At 43.1% G+C, this 12961-nt stretch overlaps 1 protein-coding gene across 3 annotated transcripts in view; it reads right to left on the reverse strand.

Annotated features, from left to right (window-relative positions):
* Positions 1 to 12961, reverse strand: part of LOC134213609 (nitric oxide synthase) — a 398640-nt gene that overhangs the window by 10752 nt on the left and 374927 nt on the right. For all 3 annotated transcript variants that reach the window (XM_062692837.1, XM_062692835.1, XM_062692836.1), the window contains 6 exons: positions 2293 to 2440; positions 2054 to 2223; positions 1783 to 1993; positions 1502 to 1722; positions 1303 to 1440; positions 1052 to 1243 (listed from right to left, as the gene is read on the reverse strand). In XM_062692837.1, the coding sequence (XP_062548821.1) occupies positions 1052 to 1243; positions 1303 to 1440; positions 1502 to 1722; positions 1783 to 1993; positions 2054 to 2223; positions 2293 to 2440 (1080 nt within the window). The remainder of the gene's footprint in view (positions 1 to 1051; positions 1244 to 1302; positions 1441 to 1501; positions 1723 to 1782; positions 1994 to 2053; positions 2224 to 2292; positions 2441 to 12961) is intronic.

The following is a 12961-nucleotide window of genomic DNA, read 5'->3' on the forward strand; positions in this document are numbered from 1 at the left end:
TTCGTCAAGCTATGTCACATATATGTTGCAACGCAACCATTAGTGTTTGAGTTATACTTCCATAACCTAAATAAAATTCTGCCCCACTTTGCCCCTAAATGTATGCAGTTAACGTCAAAATGCTCATTTTCGAACCAAAAATCGTCAATAGCTTCGTCAATATTGAAAACAAAAAGAAACTGTCTTCGAAAGGTTCATATTATTTATAGCGACGGACAACTTTGTAGAACATTTGAAAAATCTAAAAAATATAGACGTAAGTATCGTGAAAAACCTGATTTTTGGGGGTGGTTTATAAATAACGACCCATATCTCGACTTCTATAGCAAACATAGTTATAAATCTATTTTATTGTACCGATAATTTGCAGACATCCTTATAGTATTCGTCTTGCAACCTTATTCTGAGGAGATATACTTATTTTTTGGGATAAAAATTTATAATAAAAAAGTTTAAAATAATTTCTTATATTATTTTTTCACAAAGCACCACTTATTAGTAACTGACTGATGTAATGCCTAATTATGCCTTATTCGAACAAAACAGGTCGATATTTAGTGCATCGTTTTGGGTTAAAGGTATATAGAACTGGACCGAGAGTAAACAAGCTTTTCAAATGCAAAGCCGTTCTACGAAGACATTGTATTCAAAAAGCTCGCTTGCTGTCGGTCCAGTTCTATATAACAGGTTCTGTGTTCAAAGCTATTGGACCCAGCCGAAAGCAATGAGCCTATTTATTTTGCACGTGACCTTATCGTGAGCCATCCCCAGTTCATAATTGCCGCTCAATTGTCACGTTACTTCCGACTGGCGTGTTCTCATTAATCAACACCTTTTCAGTCGACGTTGCACCCCACACATAGGCTTGTATCGGAATCGTGTGAATCGAATCGCCTATACTTTTGATGTCCCGATTCGACACCCTTTTTACGACCGATAACAAACAGCCGCTGCGATGTCCGCTCGCCACAGCCGTGCCACACGTGTTTGTATGCCACAATTTTAATTGAAAATTCCGCCGGGTGACGTTTGATCGACACAACTGACTTACCCTCAGCGACAGCATGTACTTCTCCATTTCCGATTCGGTTTTGTTCAGTTTGGCGGCGAGAATGCGCCTCAGAGTCTGGTACACGTGCTCGGCCATCGTGACATCGCCGCAGACGTAGATGTGCGCTTTTTCGTTCCAGATCAGGTTGAAGATCGAGTCCGATTCCTTGAGGGCTAGGTCCTGAACGTAGGTCTACAAGATTGGGTGGGAATTAGAATTGGTTTTGACTGGAGAGGTTCGATTTTTATTACCTTGGGAATGTCCTCTTCCCGAGAGAGTGCCAAGAAAACTCGATCAAGAATACCGTTTTGTAGCATATCTTCCTTTTCGTCACGGTATAGATCAACCTTCTTGGTTCGGCAACCGAAGAACAGCCATACTTTTGGAATCTATAATATCCAACAGAGAAATTTACAAATTGAACGAAAATAACCAAAATGTCCCACTCACCTGTGTGTCTGGCAATGTCTGCTTCATGTTACTCCACTCCTGCCAGAAGGAACGGAATGGTGCAATACCTGTTCCAGGGCCGATCAAAATCACTGGTTTACTGGGGTCCTTTGACATATGGAAGGATGAAGCACTTCTGACAAACAAAAACATTTTATCATCTCCATCCAAATTGGCCAAGTAATTGGAGCAGACACCATAATGTTCAGCTCCTTCGCCATCTATGAATTAGAAATTATTTGGTTAGAACAATTCTTGAAAAACTTGAAATCCATAAGCACCTTCCGCTCGATAAGTGACAATGGCTACCGTTAGGTGGATTTCGTTGGAATATTGTCGCGGTGAAGAGGATATCGAGTAGAACCGAGGCTGGAGTGCGTTCAGTTGTGCCACCAGAACCGTTGCTGGTGGTTTGCATGATGGGAATTCCTCCAAAACTTCTAGCAAATGCGGAAGCTTCCAGTAGCGCCAGTCTTCGTAGACGGATGACTCCTGAAAATAATCGTGACCATTAAAAAAATAATCATAATTAATATCTAAATAAATTCATACATTGGCCAACATCTGAAGTCGCTCCTCATCCGTTTTGTCCTCGCAGTAGTTAGCCAAGAATGTGAGAAGTTGTCGCGAAGGCGGTGTCGTGATGTCCAAAAACCGGGAGAGAAGCGTACGGAGAGAGCATATGGGAAGCCGTTCGTGTTGTTCCCAGGATTTGTACACACCTGGTTAAAAGAAATTTCAGAATGCAATGAAACAAAATTATGGAAAATCGACCTTGCAGTCGCATTTACCATTCTGTGTCTGTTTCTCCTTCAAAACCTGCAGTTGGAGAATTTCGTCCGGATTCTCAACACCCGACAGTCGTTTTATTATCCCGTCAACGATTTCCGGACGGTTGGAAGGGAAGATACCCACGTGGTCACCTGGTTCGTAAGCGATCTGTTGATGGAAATGTTCAGTATTGAATGCTTTAACATTGAATAGAGTTGTCAATTGAATAAATTGTCAAATAATTATTGAAAAAAAAAATCTTTAAGGAAATTATTAAGCTTTTAGCAATGTCCTCAGCTGGCATGAGACGAGTTTAGTATTTTTCCATTTAATTTCTCCACGTTTATAGTGTTCATCGATTCAATAATGATAATTTTCAATACCGGGTCCTCCCTCGACCTAGCGTTAAGATTCGCGGTGAGATCGTGCTAAATGTACCAATGTCCTAGTGGAGGAGATTTGCATTCGGAAAAGGGCGTCCAAAATTGCTATGGTTTTCAGAAGCTCCAAATTTATGGTGCGAAAGTTTGCCGATCACATTTGACCGCTCATTAACCCTCTCTTTCACACGACTTTTTTCAAAGATATCAATAGGATCCTCACATTAAAAAATGTCAAAACAAAAATTATTTGGCACAGCTAAAATTAGTGGAAAACGAAAAAAAAATTGATTGTAAATCAATAGTTTTCACTATTTTTACTCAAAATTGATTATATTTGCAGTCTGATGAAACCATAAAGTTGTGCCAAATACTGCTTTTTGTTGTTGAAATAATTTGATTAATGTTGGAAGGTGCAAAATTTGAAGGAGCTCTACAGGTACCATGGGAATGAAAGGGTTAAGGGTTGCACTTATTTAATTGGCTGTGTAGTCCAGTCTACTTAACTGGCAAGAAGACTCCCCAAAATATTGAGAATACAGTGGATCATACTTCTTCGGATTATCTCAGGAGTCCCTGGAATTTCCTTTATTCAGCTAGGAAAATTCATTTCAGAAATTCTTGCGGAGAATCGCTCTGAATTTTTTTTAAATATCTACGGAAGGATCTGGGTCATTTGCCATAACGCCAATTGACATAAATTCATTTGGATTAAAAATTATTTGGCAATGGACACTTGGCATATCTTTGAACTACAACAAAAAAATTGGTCATTTAGCATAACGGACATTTGGGATAATTTGGACTCCTGAAAAAAAGAGTTCTTTTATGTATATTATCACATCCATAAAGCAAATCGAGGATATGTTCTGATAAATTTAGCTGATGGCACAAATGAGGACATATTTCGAACGGACAAATGAGGAGAAGGACGGGCAAATGAAATGGCACAATTTCTTCCGAGGAAGAGATCACATCCACCATTTACTTATTTTAAACTTACGCCTATTTTTAACCTTCCGTATCTTGCTTCAACTTTCATAACACGAAAACTTATTTATTTTATTTATCATCAGACTAAGGCCGGAGTGGCCTGTGCTGCACATAAAAGACTTCTCCATTCAGCTCGGTTCATGGCTGCACTTCGCCAACCACGCAGTCTGCGGAGGGTCCCCCCCGCCTTCTTGTTCCCGTCGGATCGTTGTCGAGAACCATTTTCACCGGATTACTGTCCGACATTCTGGCTACGTGCCCGGCCCACCGCAGTCTTCCGATTTTCGCGGTGTGAACGATGGATGGTTCTCCCAACAGCTGATGCAACTCGTGGTTCATTCGCCTCCTCCACGTACCGTCCGCCATCTGCAACCCACCATAGATGGTACGCAACACTTTCCTTTCGAAAACTGCCAGTGCGCGTTGGTCCTCCACGAGCATCGTCCAGGTCTCGTGTCCGTAGAGAACTACCGGTCTTATAAGCGTTTTGTAGATAATCAGTTTGGTACGGCGGCGAACTCTATTCGATCGGAGCGTCTTGCGGAGTTCAAAATACGTACGATTTCCAGCCACTATGCGTCTCCGAATTTCTCTGCTGGTATCGTTATCGGCGGTCACCAGTGAGCCCAAGTACACGAATTCTTCAACCACCTCGATTTCGTCACCACCGATAGAAACTCGTGGTGGGTGGCTCACATTGACCTCTCTTGAGCCTCTTCCTATCATGTACTTCGTCTTCGACGTGTTGATGATTAGTCCGATCCGTTTAGCTTCGCTTTTCAGTCTGATGTAGGCTGATATCAATGTCGTCGGCGAAACCAAATAACTGGACGGACTTCGTGAAACGCCCTTCGTATTACTCCCTCCAAAGCGATGTTGAATAGCAGAAACGAAAGACCATCACCTTGCCGTAACCCTCTACGGGTTTCGAAGGGACTCGAGAATGCCCCTGAAACTCGAACTACGCACATCACCCGATCCATCGTCGCCTTGATCAACCGCATCAGTTTATCCGGAAATCCGTTTTCGTGCATTAGCTGCCATATCTGGTCCCGATCGATTGTATCATATGCGGCTTTGAAGTCGATAAATAGATGATGTGTGAGCACGTTGTATTCGCGGCATTTCTGCAATACCTGACGTATGGCGAACACCTGGTCTGTGGTAGAGCGTTCACCCATAAATCCCGCCTGGTACTGCCCCACGAACTCTCTTGCAATTGGTGTTAGTCGACGGCATAAAATTTGGGAGGGTACCTTGTAGGCGGCGCTCAGCAATGTAGTTGCTACAATCCAGCTTATCGCCCTTTTTGTAGATGGGACACACGACACCTTCCATCCACTCCTGCGGCAGAACCTCATCCTCCCAAACCTTGGTAATCACCCAATGCAGCACTCTAGCCAGTGCTTCACCACCGTGTTTAAACAGCTCTCCTGGTAGTTGGTCAACTCCAGGGGCTTTGTTGTTTTTCAGCCGGCCGATCTCCTCCTGGATTTCCTGGAGATTCGGAGCCGGAAGTCGCATGTCCTGCGCGCGTGCTCCTAGGTTCATTACCATACCGCCACCGTTGTCTGCCATATCGCCATTCAGGTGCTCTTCGTAGTGCTGCCGCCACCTTTGGATCACCTCACGCTCGTTCGTAAGAAGGTTCCCGTTTATGTCTTTACACATATCGGGCTGTGGCACGTGGCCCTTACGTGAACGGTTCAACTTCTCATAGAACTTTCGTGCGTTATTAGCGCGGTACAGTTCCTCCGTCTCTTCACGGTCTCGATCTTCCTGCTGGCGCCTTTTCCTCCGGAAAATCGAGTTTTGTCTGTTCCGCGCCCGTTTGTATCGTGCCCAGGGAATCAATATTCGAGCACCGCCTAACAATATACCCTTTGTCGTCAGCAGAGTTTGTTACTGACAAACGCACTTAGCGACAAACCTTTATCAGAACCCGAACACAATATGACAAGAATCATTTGCCTTGCATGCTCTGATATTTCCGAGAATACGATGCTAATTTTGTAATCATTGTTCGATTCTCGAATATTTCCATAAAAGCAGAAACTATGATAGCACAGAACCGAAATTTTCTCTACAAAAAATGCAAAATAACGGGATGAAAATTTAACAACAAGATTGTCTTCTTTTTTGTTGCTGACAAAATTTTTCAAATCTTTGTCATTATTATCTCCGACAAAAACAAAGCTTTGTCGTTAGTTCCCTTTTGTCGCTTGTTTCGCAAGCGCATTTCAGAAAAATTGATTCCCTGATCGTGCTTCGTTCGCCCTCGTGCGGTGTTGCAGCAATCTCGCCCATGCTGCATTCTTCTCCTCAACTAACTGCTCACATTCGCCGTCATACCAGTCGTTTCTCTGATCCGGAGCCACCGTGCCTAGTGCAGCGGTTGCGGTGCTTCCAATGGCGGATCGAATATCTCTCCAGCCATCTTCAAGAGATGCTGCGCCTAGCTGCTCTTCCGTTGGGAGTGCCACTTCCAGCTGCTGCGTGTAGTCTTGGGCTAGTCTACCGTCTTGTAGCCGCCCAATGTTAAGCCGCGGCGGACGACTCCGACGCGTGTTGTACACCGTCGAGAGTTTTGAGCGCAGACATACTGCGACGAGGTAGTGGTCGGATTCAATATTCGCACTGCGGTAAGTGCGTACGTTCGTGATGTCGGAGAAGAATTTACCGTCGATTAGAACGTGGTCGGTTTGGTTTTCCGTTACTTGATTAGGTGATTTCCATGTGGCCTTGTGGATATTCTTACGGGGGAAGAAAGAAAACTGGGGCGTTGTAAAATATAACAGTCCGAAAATCGGTTATATTGAAGACAATTACGGTGATTATACAATCAAGCCATGTGGTGAATTTCAAATTCACCACACGGTTTTCTACTCCTATTATCAAAAGTTCAAAACCAGCGTAATATTTTTTGTACAATGCTGAAATTAAAGTCGATTGTCTAGCATGAGTAATCAAACGATCTACAGATGTTGTGATCCCCATGGGCGTTGTTGTTCTCTTAATTCGTGCTCTTGAAAAATCACTAGAAAAAGCACGTGGTTTCCAAGATGGCCGATTTGTGGCTTTGTTGTATAACCACCTTAAAATAATATCAACGTCATTTTTTGGGAAAATAATAGAGGGTATAGATACTCTCATTGAGGATATTGATTACGTCCAATGAATCTTCTGATGGTCCTCCGGAATATCCGAAACCAATGGAATACCGGTGAAAATAGTCAATTTTCTCAATTAACGGCGTGATGTTTCTTATAACATTTCTAAAAATTCTATACACTAGCGGCGCTAGTGTATAGAACCCACCAGTTTGGTGCGATATCTCGGGATCTATAGGTTTTAGGAAGTTTTTTTTACGTGGTTTTTTTTCGCGAGGTTTTTTTTACGCGGATATTTTTACGCGGTACCGACGTAAAAAAACTGCGTTATTTTAAAAAAAAAGTAAAAAAACCGCGCTATTTAAAAAAAAACGACGTTAAAAAAACCCCAATAGGTTAGACTTAGAAAATTTTACACGCGTAACCAAAGATCCGTCCGCCTGTTTCAAATATGGTACATGCGCTGTGTGACTCAGATTGTGCTCAAAGCATAACTTCTTGGTCATCCAGAAAATTTCCGAAGTAAGGCCTTCAGATCTACACGTGTAAGCAAAGATTTATCCACCTGTGTCAAGTATACTACATGCTCTATGTGACTCATAGGATAGTGTAATCAAAGCATAAGTTCTTGGTCATCCAAGAGATCCTTGAAGTAAGGCCTTTAGATCCAGTATAGACCCAAAGGCCTTACTTCGGAATTTTGTTGGATGATCAAGAACTTATGCTTTGAACACAATCTATTCTATGAGTCACGTAGAGCATGTACCATATTTGAAACAGGCTGATAGATCTTTGGTTACGCGTATAGATCCAAAGGCCTTACTTCGGAAATTTTTGTATGACCAATAACTTATGCTTTGAACACAATCTATTCTATGAGTCTGGTAGAGCATGCACCATTTTTTTAATACGCTGATAGATCTTTGGTTACGCGTATAGACCCAAAGGCCTCACTTCGGAATTTTGTTTGATGATCAAGAACTTATGCTTTGAACACAGTCTATTCTATGAACCACGAAGAGCATGTACCATATTTAAAACAGACTGATAGATCTTTGGTTACGCGTATAGATCCAAAGGCCTTACTTCTGAAATTTTTGGATGACCAAGGACTTATGCTTTGAACACAATCTGTTATATGAGTCACACAGAGCATGTACCATATTTGAAACAAGCGGACAGATCTTTGGTTACGCGTGTAGATCTAAAGGTCTTACTTTGGAAATTTTTTGGATGACCAAGAACTTATGCTTTGAACATAATCTATTCTATGAGTCACACAGAGCATGTACCATATTTGAAACAAGAGGACAGATCTTTATAGATCTCAAGGCCTTGTTTCATAGATCTCAAGGCCTTATTTCAGGAGATTTTTGGATGAGATTGAGCATAGATCGGAACACATTCCTGGTTTCATATCACAAAAACCATGTACCATATCACGATCCATACTAGCGTACTATGACGTACTATGACCTAGCGAACAAATAGGAAGAAGCCCCGTCCATTATAAGTCCCAATTTAGTCCCCCAATAGATTTTTTTTACGTCGGTTTTTTAAAATAGCGCGGTTTTTTTACACGGTTTTTTTACGCGGTACATGGAGCGACTTAAAAAAAAACCTTAGTGTATGTTGAAAGCATGTTTATATCAGAATTGAGTGTGGATCGATATCTCGGGATTTGTAGGTTTCAGAAAGTTGCCGTCTTCAATAAAGATAAATGGGAAACCAATATGTCGAGAAACTGTTTAGTTCAGAACTCATCCGCAAGGTGGCGCTACTGCATATGAGAAATCAGTTTGTTATGTTTAAGGAGTCGACTGTGATTGAGGTTATGTAGACAGTTCTTGGCTTTCAGTCTGAATAAGGATCATAAACGGATATCCGTTCTAAACCTAACGTTTCGGTCACATATAAATGTGAATTCCAGTCACATATAAATGTGACCGAAACGTTAGGTTTAGAACGGATATCCGTTTATGATCCTTATTCAGACTGAAAGCCAAGAACTGTCTACATGAAATCAGTTTGGTTTGACATCTCTGGATCTGTTGGATTTAGAAAGTTGCCGTCTTCTATAAAGTTGTTCGGGAATTTTAAACCAAACAATATGTTGAAAAATTGTTTTGTTTAAAATTCATCCGCATAGTAGTGCTAGTGCATGTGAGACCACCAGTTTGGTTATATATCCCCGGATCTGTGATATTAGAGATTGCCGTCTTCTACAAAGTTGTTCGAGGATTGAAAACCAATATACTGAAAAAATGTTCAATTTGGCATATAAAAGTGCCGTCATTTACCGTTATTTGGAATTTGAAAACTGTAAACCGTGAAATTGGGAAAATTAACCCGGGGAAAAGGCCTACTTCCAAATAAGGAATCACATCCATGATTGTATGACATTTGCCAGAATCAATTTGTCAGAATGGACCCATTTGCCAGAATGTACCATATACCAGAAAGCCATTCCCCAGAATATACCATTTGCCATAATGTATCATTCCCCAGAAATAGTAAAACTGGAAATTCCGATTATTATTGATGGCTAAAGAAAAGAAACAGAATTATATAATCAAGGTAATTTTGTATAACGGGGATTCGGCATTATTTACTAATGAAGAGATTTTCGGTATAATTAATTTTCATAAAAGGGATTATTTAACACTAGCAGACCCGACGAACTTCGTTTCGCCTAAAATTGATTTATTTTCTGATCAGATCTCGAGTTATGAAGAAACTGGTGTTTCATTTGTATGGGAGCCCCCCTTTCCAAAGCGGGGAGGGGTCTCGAACCATCTTAACACTCCTCCGACCGTGATAAGTTTTACTTACACGAACGACCATGCCTCGAAAGACACTATTTTCAAATCGCTATATCTCAGCCGTTAGTGAACCAATTTGAACAATTTAGGGACTCACAAATTTTCCCGTCCATCAAGATTTGTCTGAGATGTTGAGACCTCCGATCGGACCAAAAATGACCTCTGTGGACCTCCAAACGTCGGAGCAAGTCGTGATTTTCATACAAATTGCGTGGTTGGTGCTCACCAGCTTGATGTTCATGCTAACATTAGTAAGATATTTCGAAATCCGTGAGATTTAGAAAGTTGCCGTCTTCTACAATTTTGTTCAGGATGCCAAAACCATACTGTCGCTGATTATATTATTTCGGAACTCGTCCGCTTGCCGGCGCTAGTGTATATGAGAAAGATCGCTGGGTCAAATATTTCGGAATCCGTAAGACTTAGAAAGCTGTCGTCTTCTACAATTTTGTTCAGGAGGCCAAAACCATACTGTCGCTGATTATATTATTTCGGAGCTCGTCCGCTTGGCGGCGCTAGTGTATATGAGAAAGATCGCTGGGTCAAATATTTCGAAATCTGTAAGATTTAGAAAGCTGCCATCTTCTACAATCTTGTTCAGAAGTGTAAAACCATACTGTCGCAGATCATATTATTTCGGAGCCCGTCCGCTAGGCGGCGCTAGTGTATATGGGAATACTCGATGGGTCAAATATTTCGGAATACGAAAGAATTAGAAAGCTGACATCTTCTACAATTTTTCTCAGGAGTGTAAAATCATAGTGTTGCAGATCATATTATTTCGGAACTCGTCCACTTAGCGGCGCTAGTGTATATGGGAATGCCCGTTGGGTCAAATATTTCGGAATCTGTAGGATTTGGAAAGCTGCCGTCTTCTACAATCTTGTTCAGGAGTGTAGAACCATACTGTCGCAGATCATATTATTTCGAAACTCGTCCGCTTGGTGGTGCTAGTGTATATGACAAAGATCTCTGGGTCAAATATTTCGGAATAAAAAAGATTTAGAAAGCTGACGTCTTCTACAATTTAGTTCAGGAGGCCAAAACCATACAGTAGCAGATCATATTATTTCGGAACTCGTCCGTTTGGCGGCGCAAGTGTATATGAGAAAGCTCGTTGGGTCAAAATTTTTTGGAATCCGAAAGATTTAGAAAGCTAACCTCTTCTACAATTTTGTTCAGGAGTGTAAAACCATACTGTCAAAGATAATATAATTTCGGAACTCTTCCGCTTAGCGGAACTAGTGTATATGGGAATGCCCGTTGGGTCAAATATTTCGAAATCAAGGATTTGGAAAGCTGCCATCTTCTACAATCTTGTTCAGGAGTGCAGAACCATACTGTCGCAGATCATATTATTTCGGAACTCGTCCGCTTGGCGGCGCTAGTGTAAATGGGAATACTCGTTGGGTCAAATATTTTGAAATCCGATAGATGTAGAAAGCTGGCGTCTTCTACAATTTTGTTCAGGAGGCTAAAACCACAGACGAACAGACGTAACAGCTTGAACATTTTTCTAAAAATCGATCGCTCAATTCCTCTACCACCACCTTGCGAGCATGTTACACGAAACAATGTTTCGTATGACATTTTCACCAGAAGGCGCTGGGATACAAAGAACAAAGGGATCCGATCGATTCCAGTTTGAGACAGCAGCACGTACGAACGTGTTTTTTGCTCGCGCATTTTTTCCAAGTGTTTTTTCTCGTTCGTTCGCTGTTTACGTTTTCGCTTCGTCGCGTTGGCGTTATTTTCTCCCGGACCTGTCATGGGAGACTCGGTGGCCGATTCGGTCGCTGGAAAAGTGCCTAAGCGCACTGCTCTTGGAGGCGCGGGTAAGCCCTCCAAGCAGCTTTTGCAGAGCAACATGTTCTCGCCGTTGCCGCTTGATGACGCCGACAATCCGCCAAAAAAGAGGAAGAAGCAGCAATCGCAGCTGCCGCAGGTGCAACCGGAGTGGAAGGAGAAGTGCCCGCCCGTGTTTGTGAAGGGCGATCCGCCGGATTTATGCCCAAAAATTCGCCAGCTGATCGCTTAGGGGCTGAAATGTACTTTTCGGCTCTGCAGCGAGGGCGTGAAAGTGATGCCGGCAAACAAGGACAATCATCAATCCGTCGTGGAGTTCCTCGAGGTCCACAAGTATAAGTACTACACTCATGACCACACCGGCACGAAGCCGCTCAAGGCTTTGCTGCGAGGACTCCACGGAAGGAGAGTCCATGAAGGAGAAAGAGCTCCAAGTAGAGCTTGAAAGTTTCGGATTGAAGCCAGTGGCCGTGCACAAGATCGCTCGTCACGACAAGGCGAGGAGATATCGCTACCAGCTTTACCTAATCCAGGACCTGAAGCTGGTTGGCGTTATAATTTACACCGTCGTTGGCTGGGAGCGATATCGGACAGTGCACCGCGATGTCACGCAATGTACCAACTGCTTCAATTTCGGGCACGGCACCAGGAACTGCCGCATGAAGCCGCGCTGCAACAAGTGTGGCGAACCCCATCCGACTGACGAGTGCCACAAAATGGAGGTGGCCGATCCCAAGTGCGCCAACTGTGGCGATAAACATCGGGTCACCACAAAGGGCTGCCCAAAGCGAGCCAAGTTCCTGGAAATCCGGAAGAAGGCTTCCACCAGGACCATTCCGAAGAAGAACCGTGTTCCTGTAATCAACGAGGCGAACTTTCCAGCCATCCCGGCTCGCCGTCGTGCGATTCCAATACTCCCACCGCTACAGCTGCACAAGCGACTGGCAGCGACAGCTGCATCCGTCCAAGCTCCAGCATCGCTACACGGAGCTAGTGTATATGGGAATACTCATTGGGTTTGATATTTTGGGATCCGTGAAACTTAGAAAGTTGAAATTTGCTCAATATGTTCAGTAGGTCAAAACTGGACTAGACCTGTAGCTGCCGCGCCACACCACTTCCAGAGGAATTTCTTGATGAACTTCTGGAGAATTCCTGGGTGAGCTTTTGAAGGAATTACTGGATGAAGGACGGAGGAACTTCCGGAGGAATTCCTGGAGGAACTTCCGGAGGAACTTCCGGAGGAATTCCTGGAGGAACTTTCGGAGGAATTCCTGGAGGAACTTCCGGAGGAATTCCTGGAGGAACTTCCGGAGGAATTCCTGGAGGAACTTCCGGAGGAATTCCTGGAGGAACTTCCGGAGGAATTCCTGGAGGAACTTCCGGAGGAATTCCTGGAGGAACTTCCGGAGGAATTCCTGGAGGAACTTCCGGAGGAATTCCTGGAGGAACTTCCGGAGGAATTCCTGGAGGAACTTCCGGAGGAATTCCTGGAGGAACTTCCGGAGGAATTTCTGGAGGAACTTCCGGAGGAATTTCTGGAGGAACTTCCGGAGGAATTCCTGGAGGAACTTCCGG

This window comes from Armigeres subalbatus, chromosome 2 (genome assembly GCF_024139115.2).
Source record: "Armigeres subalbatus isolate Guangzhou_Male chromosome 2, GZ_Asu_2, whole genome shotgun sequence".
In the NCBI taxonomy this organism is placed as follows: domain Eukaryota; kingdom Metazoa; phylum Arthropoda; class Insecta; order Diptera; family Culicidae; genus Armigeres; species Armigeres subalbatus.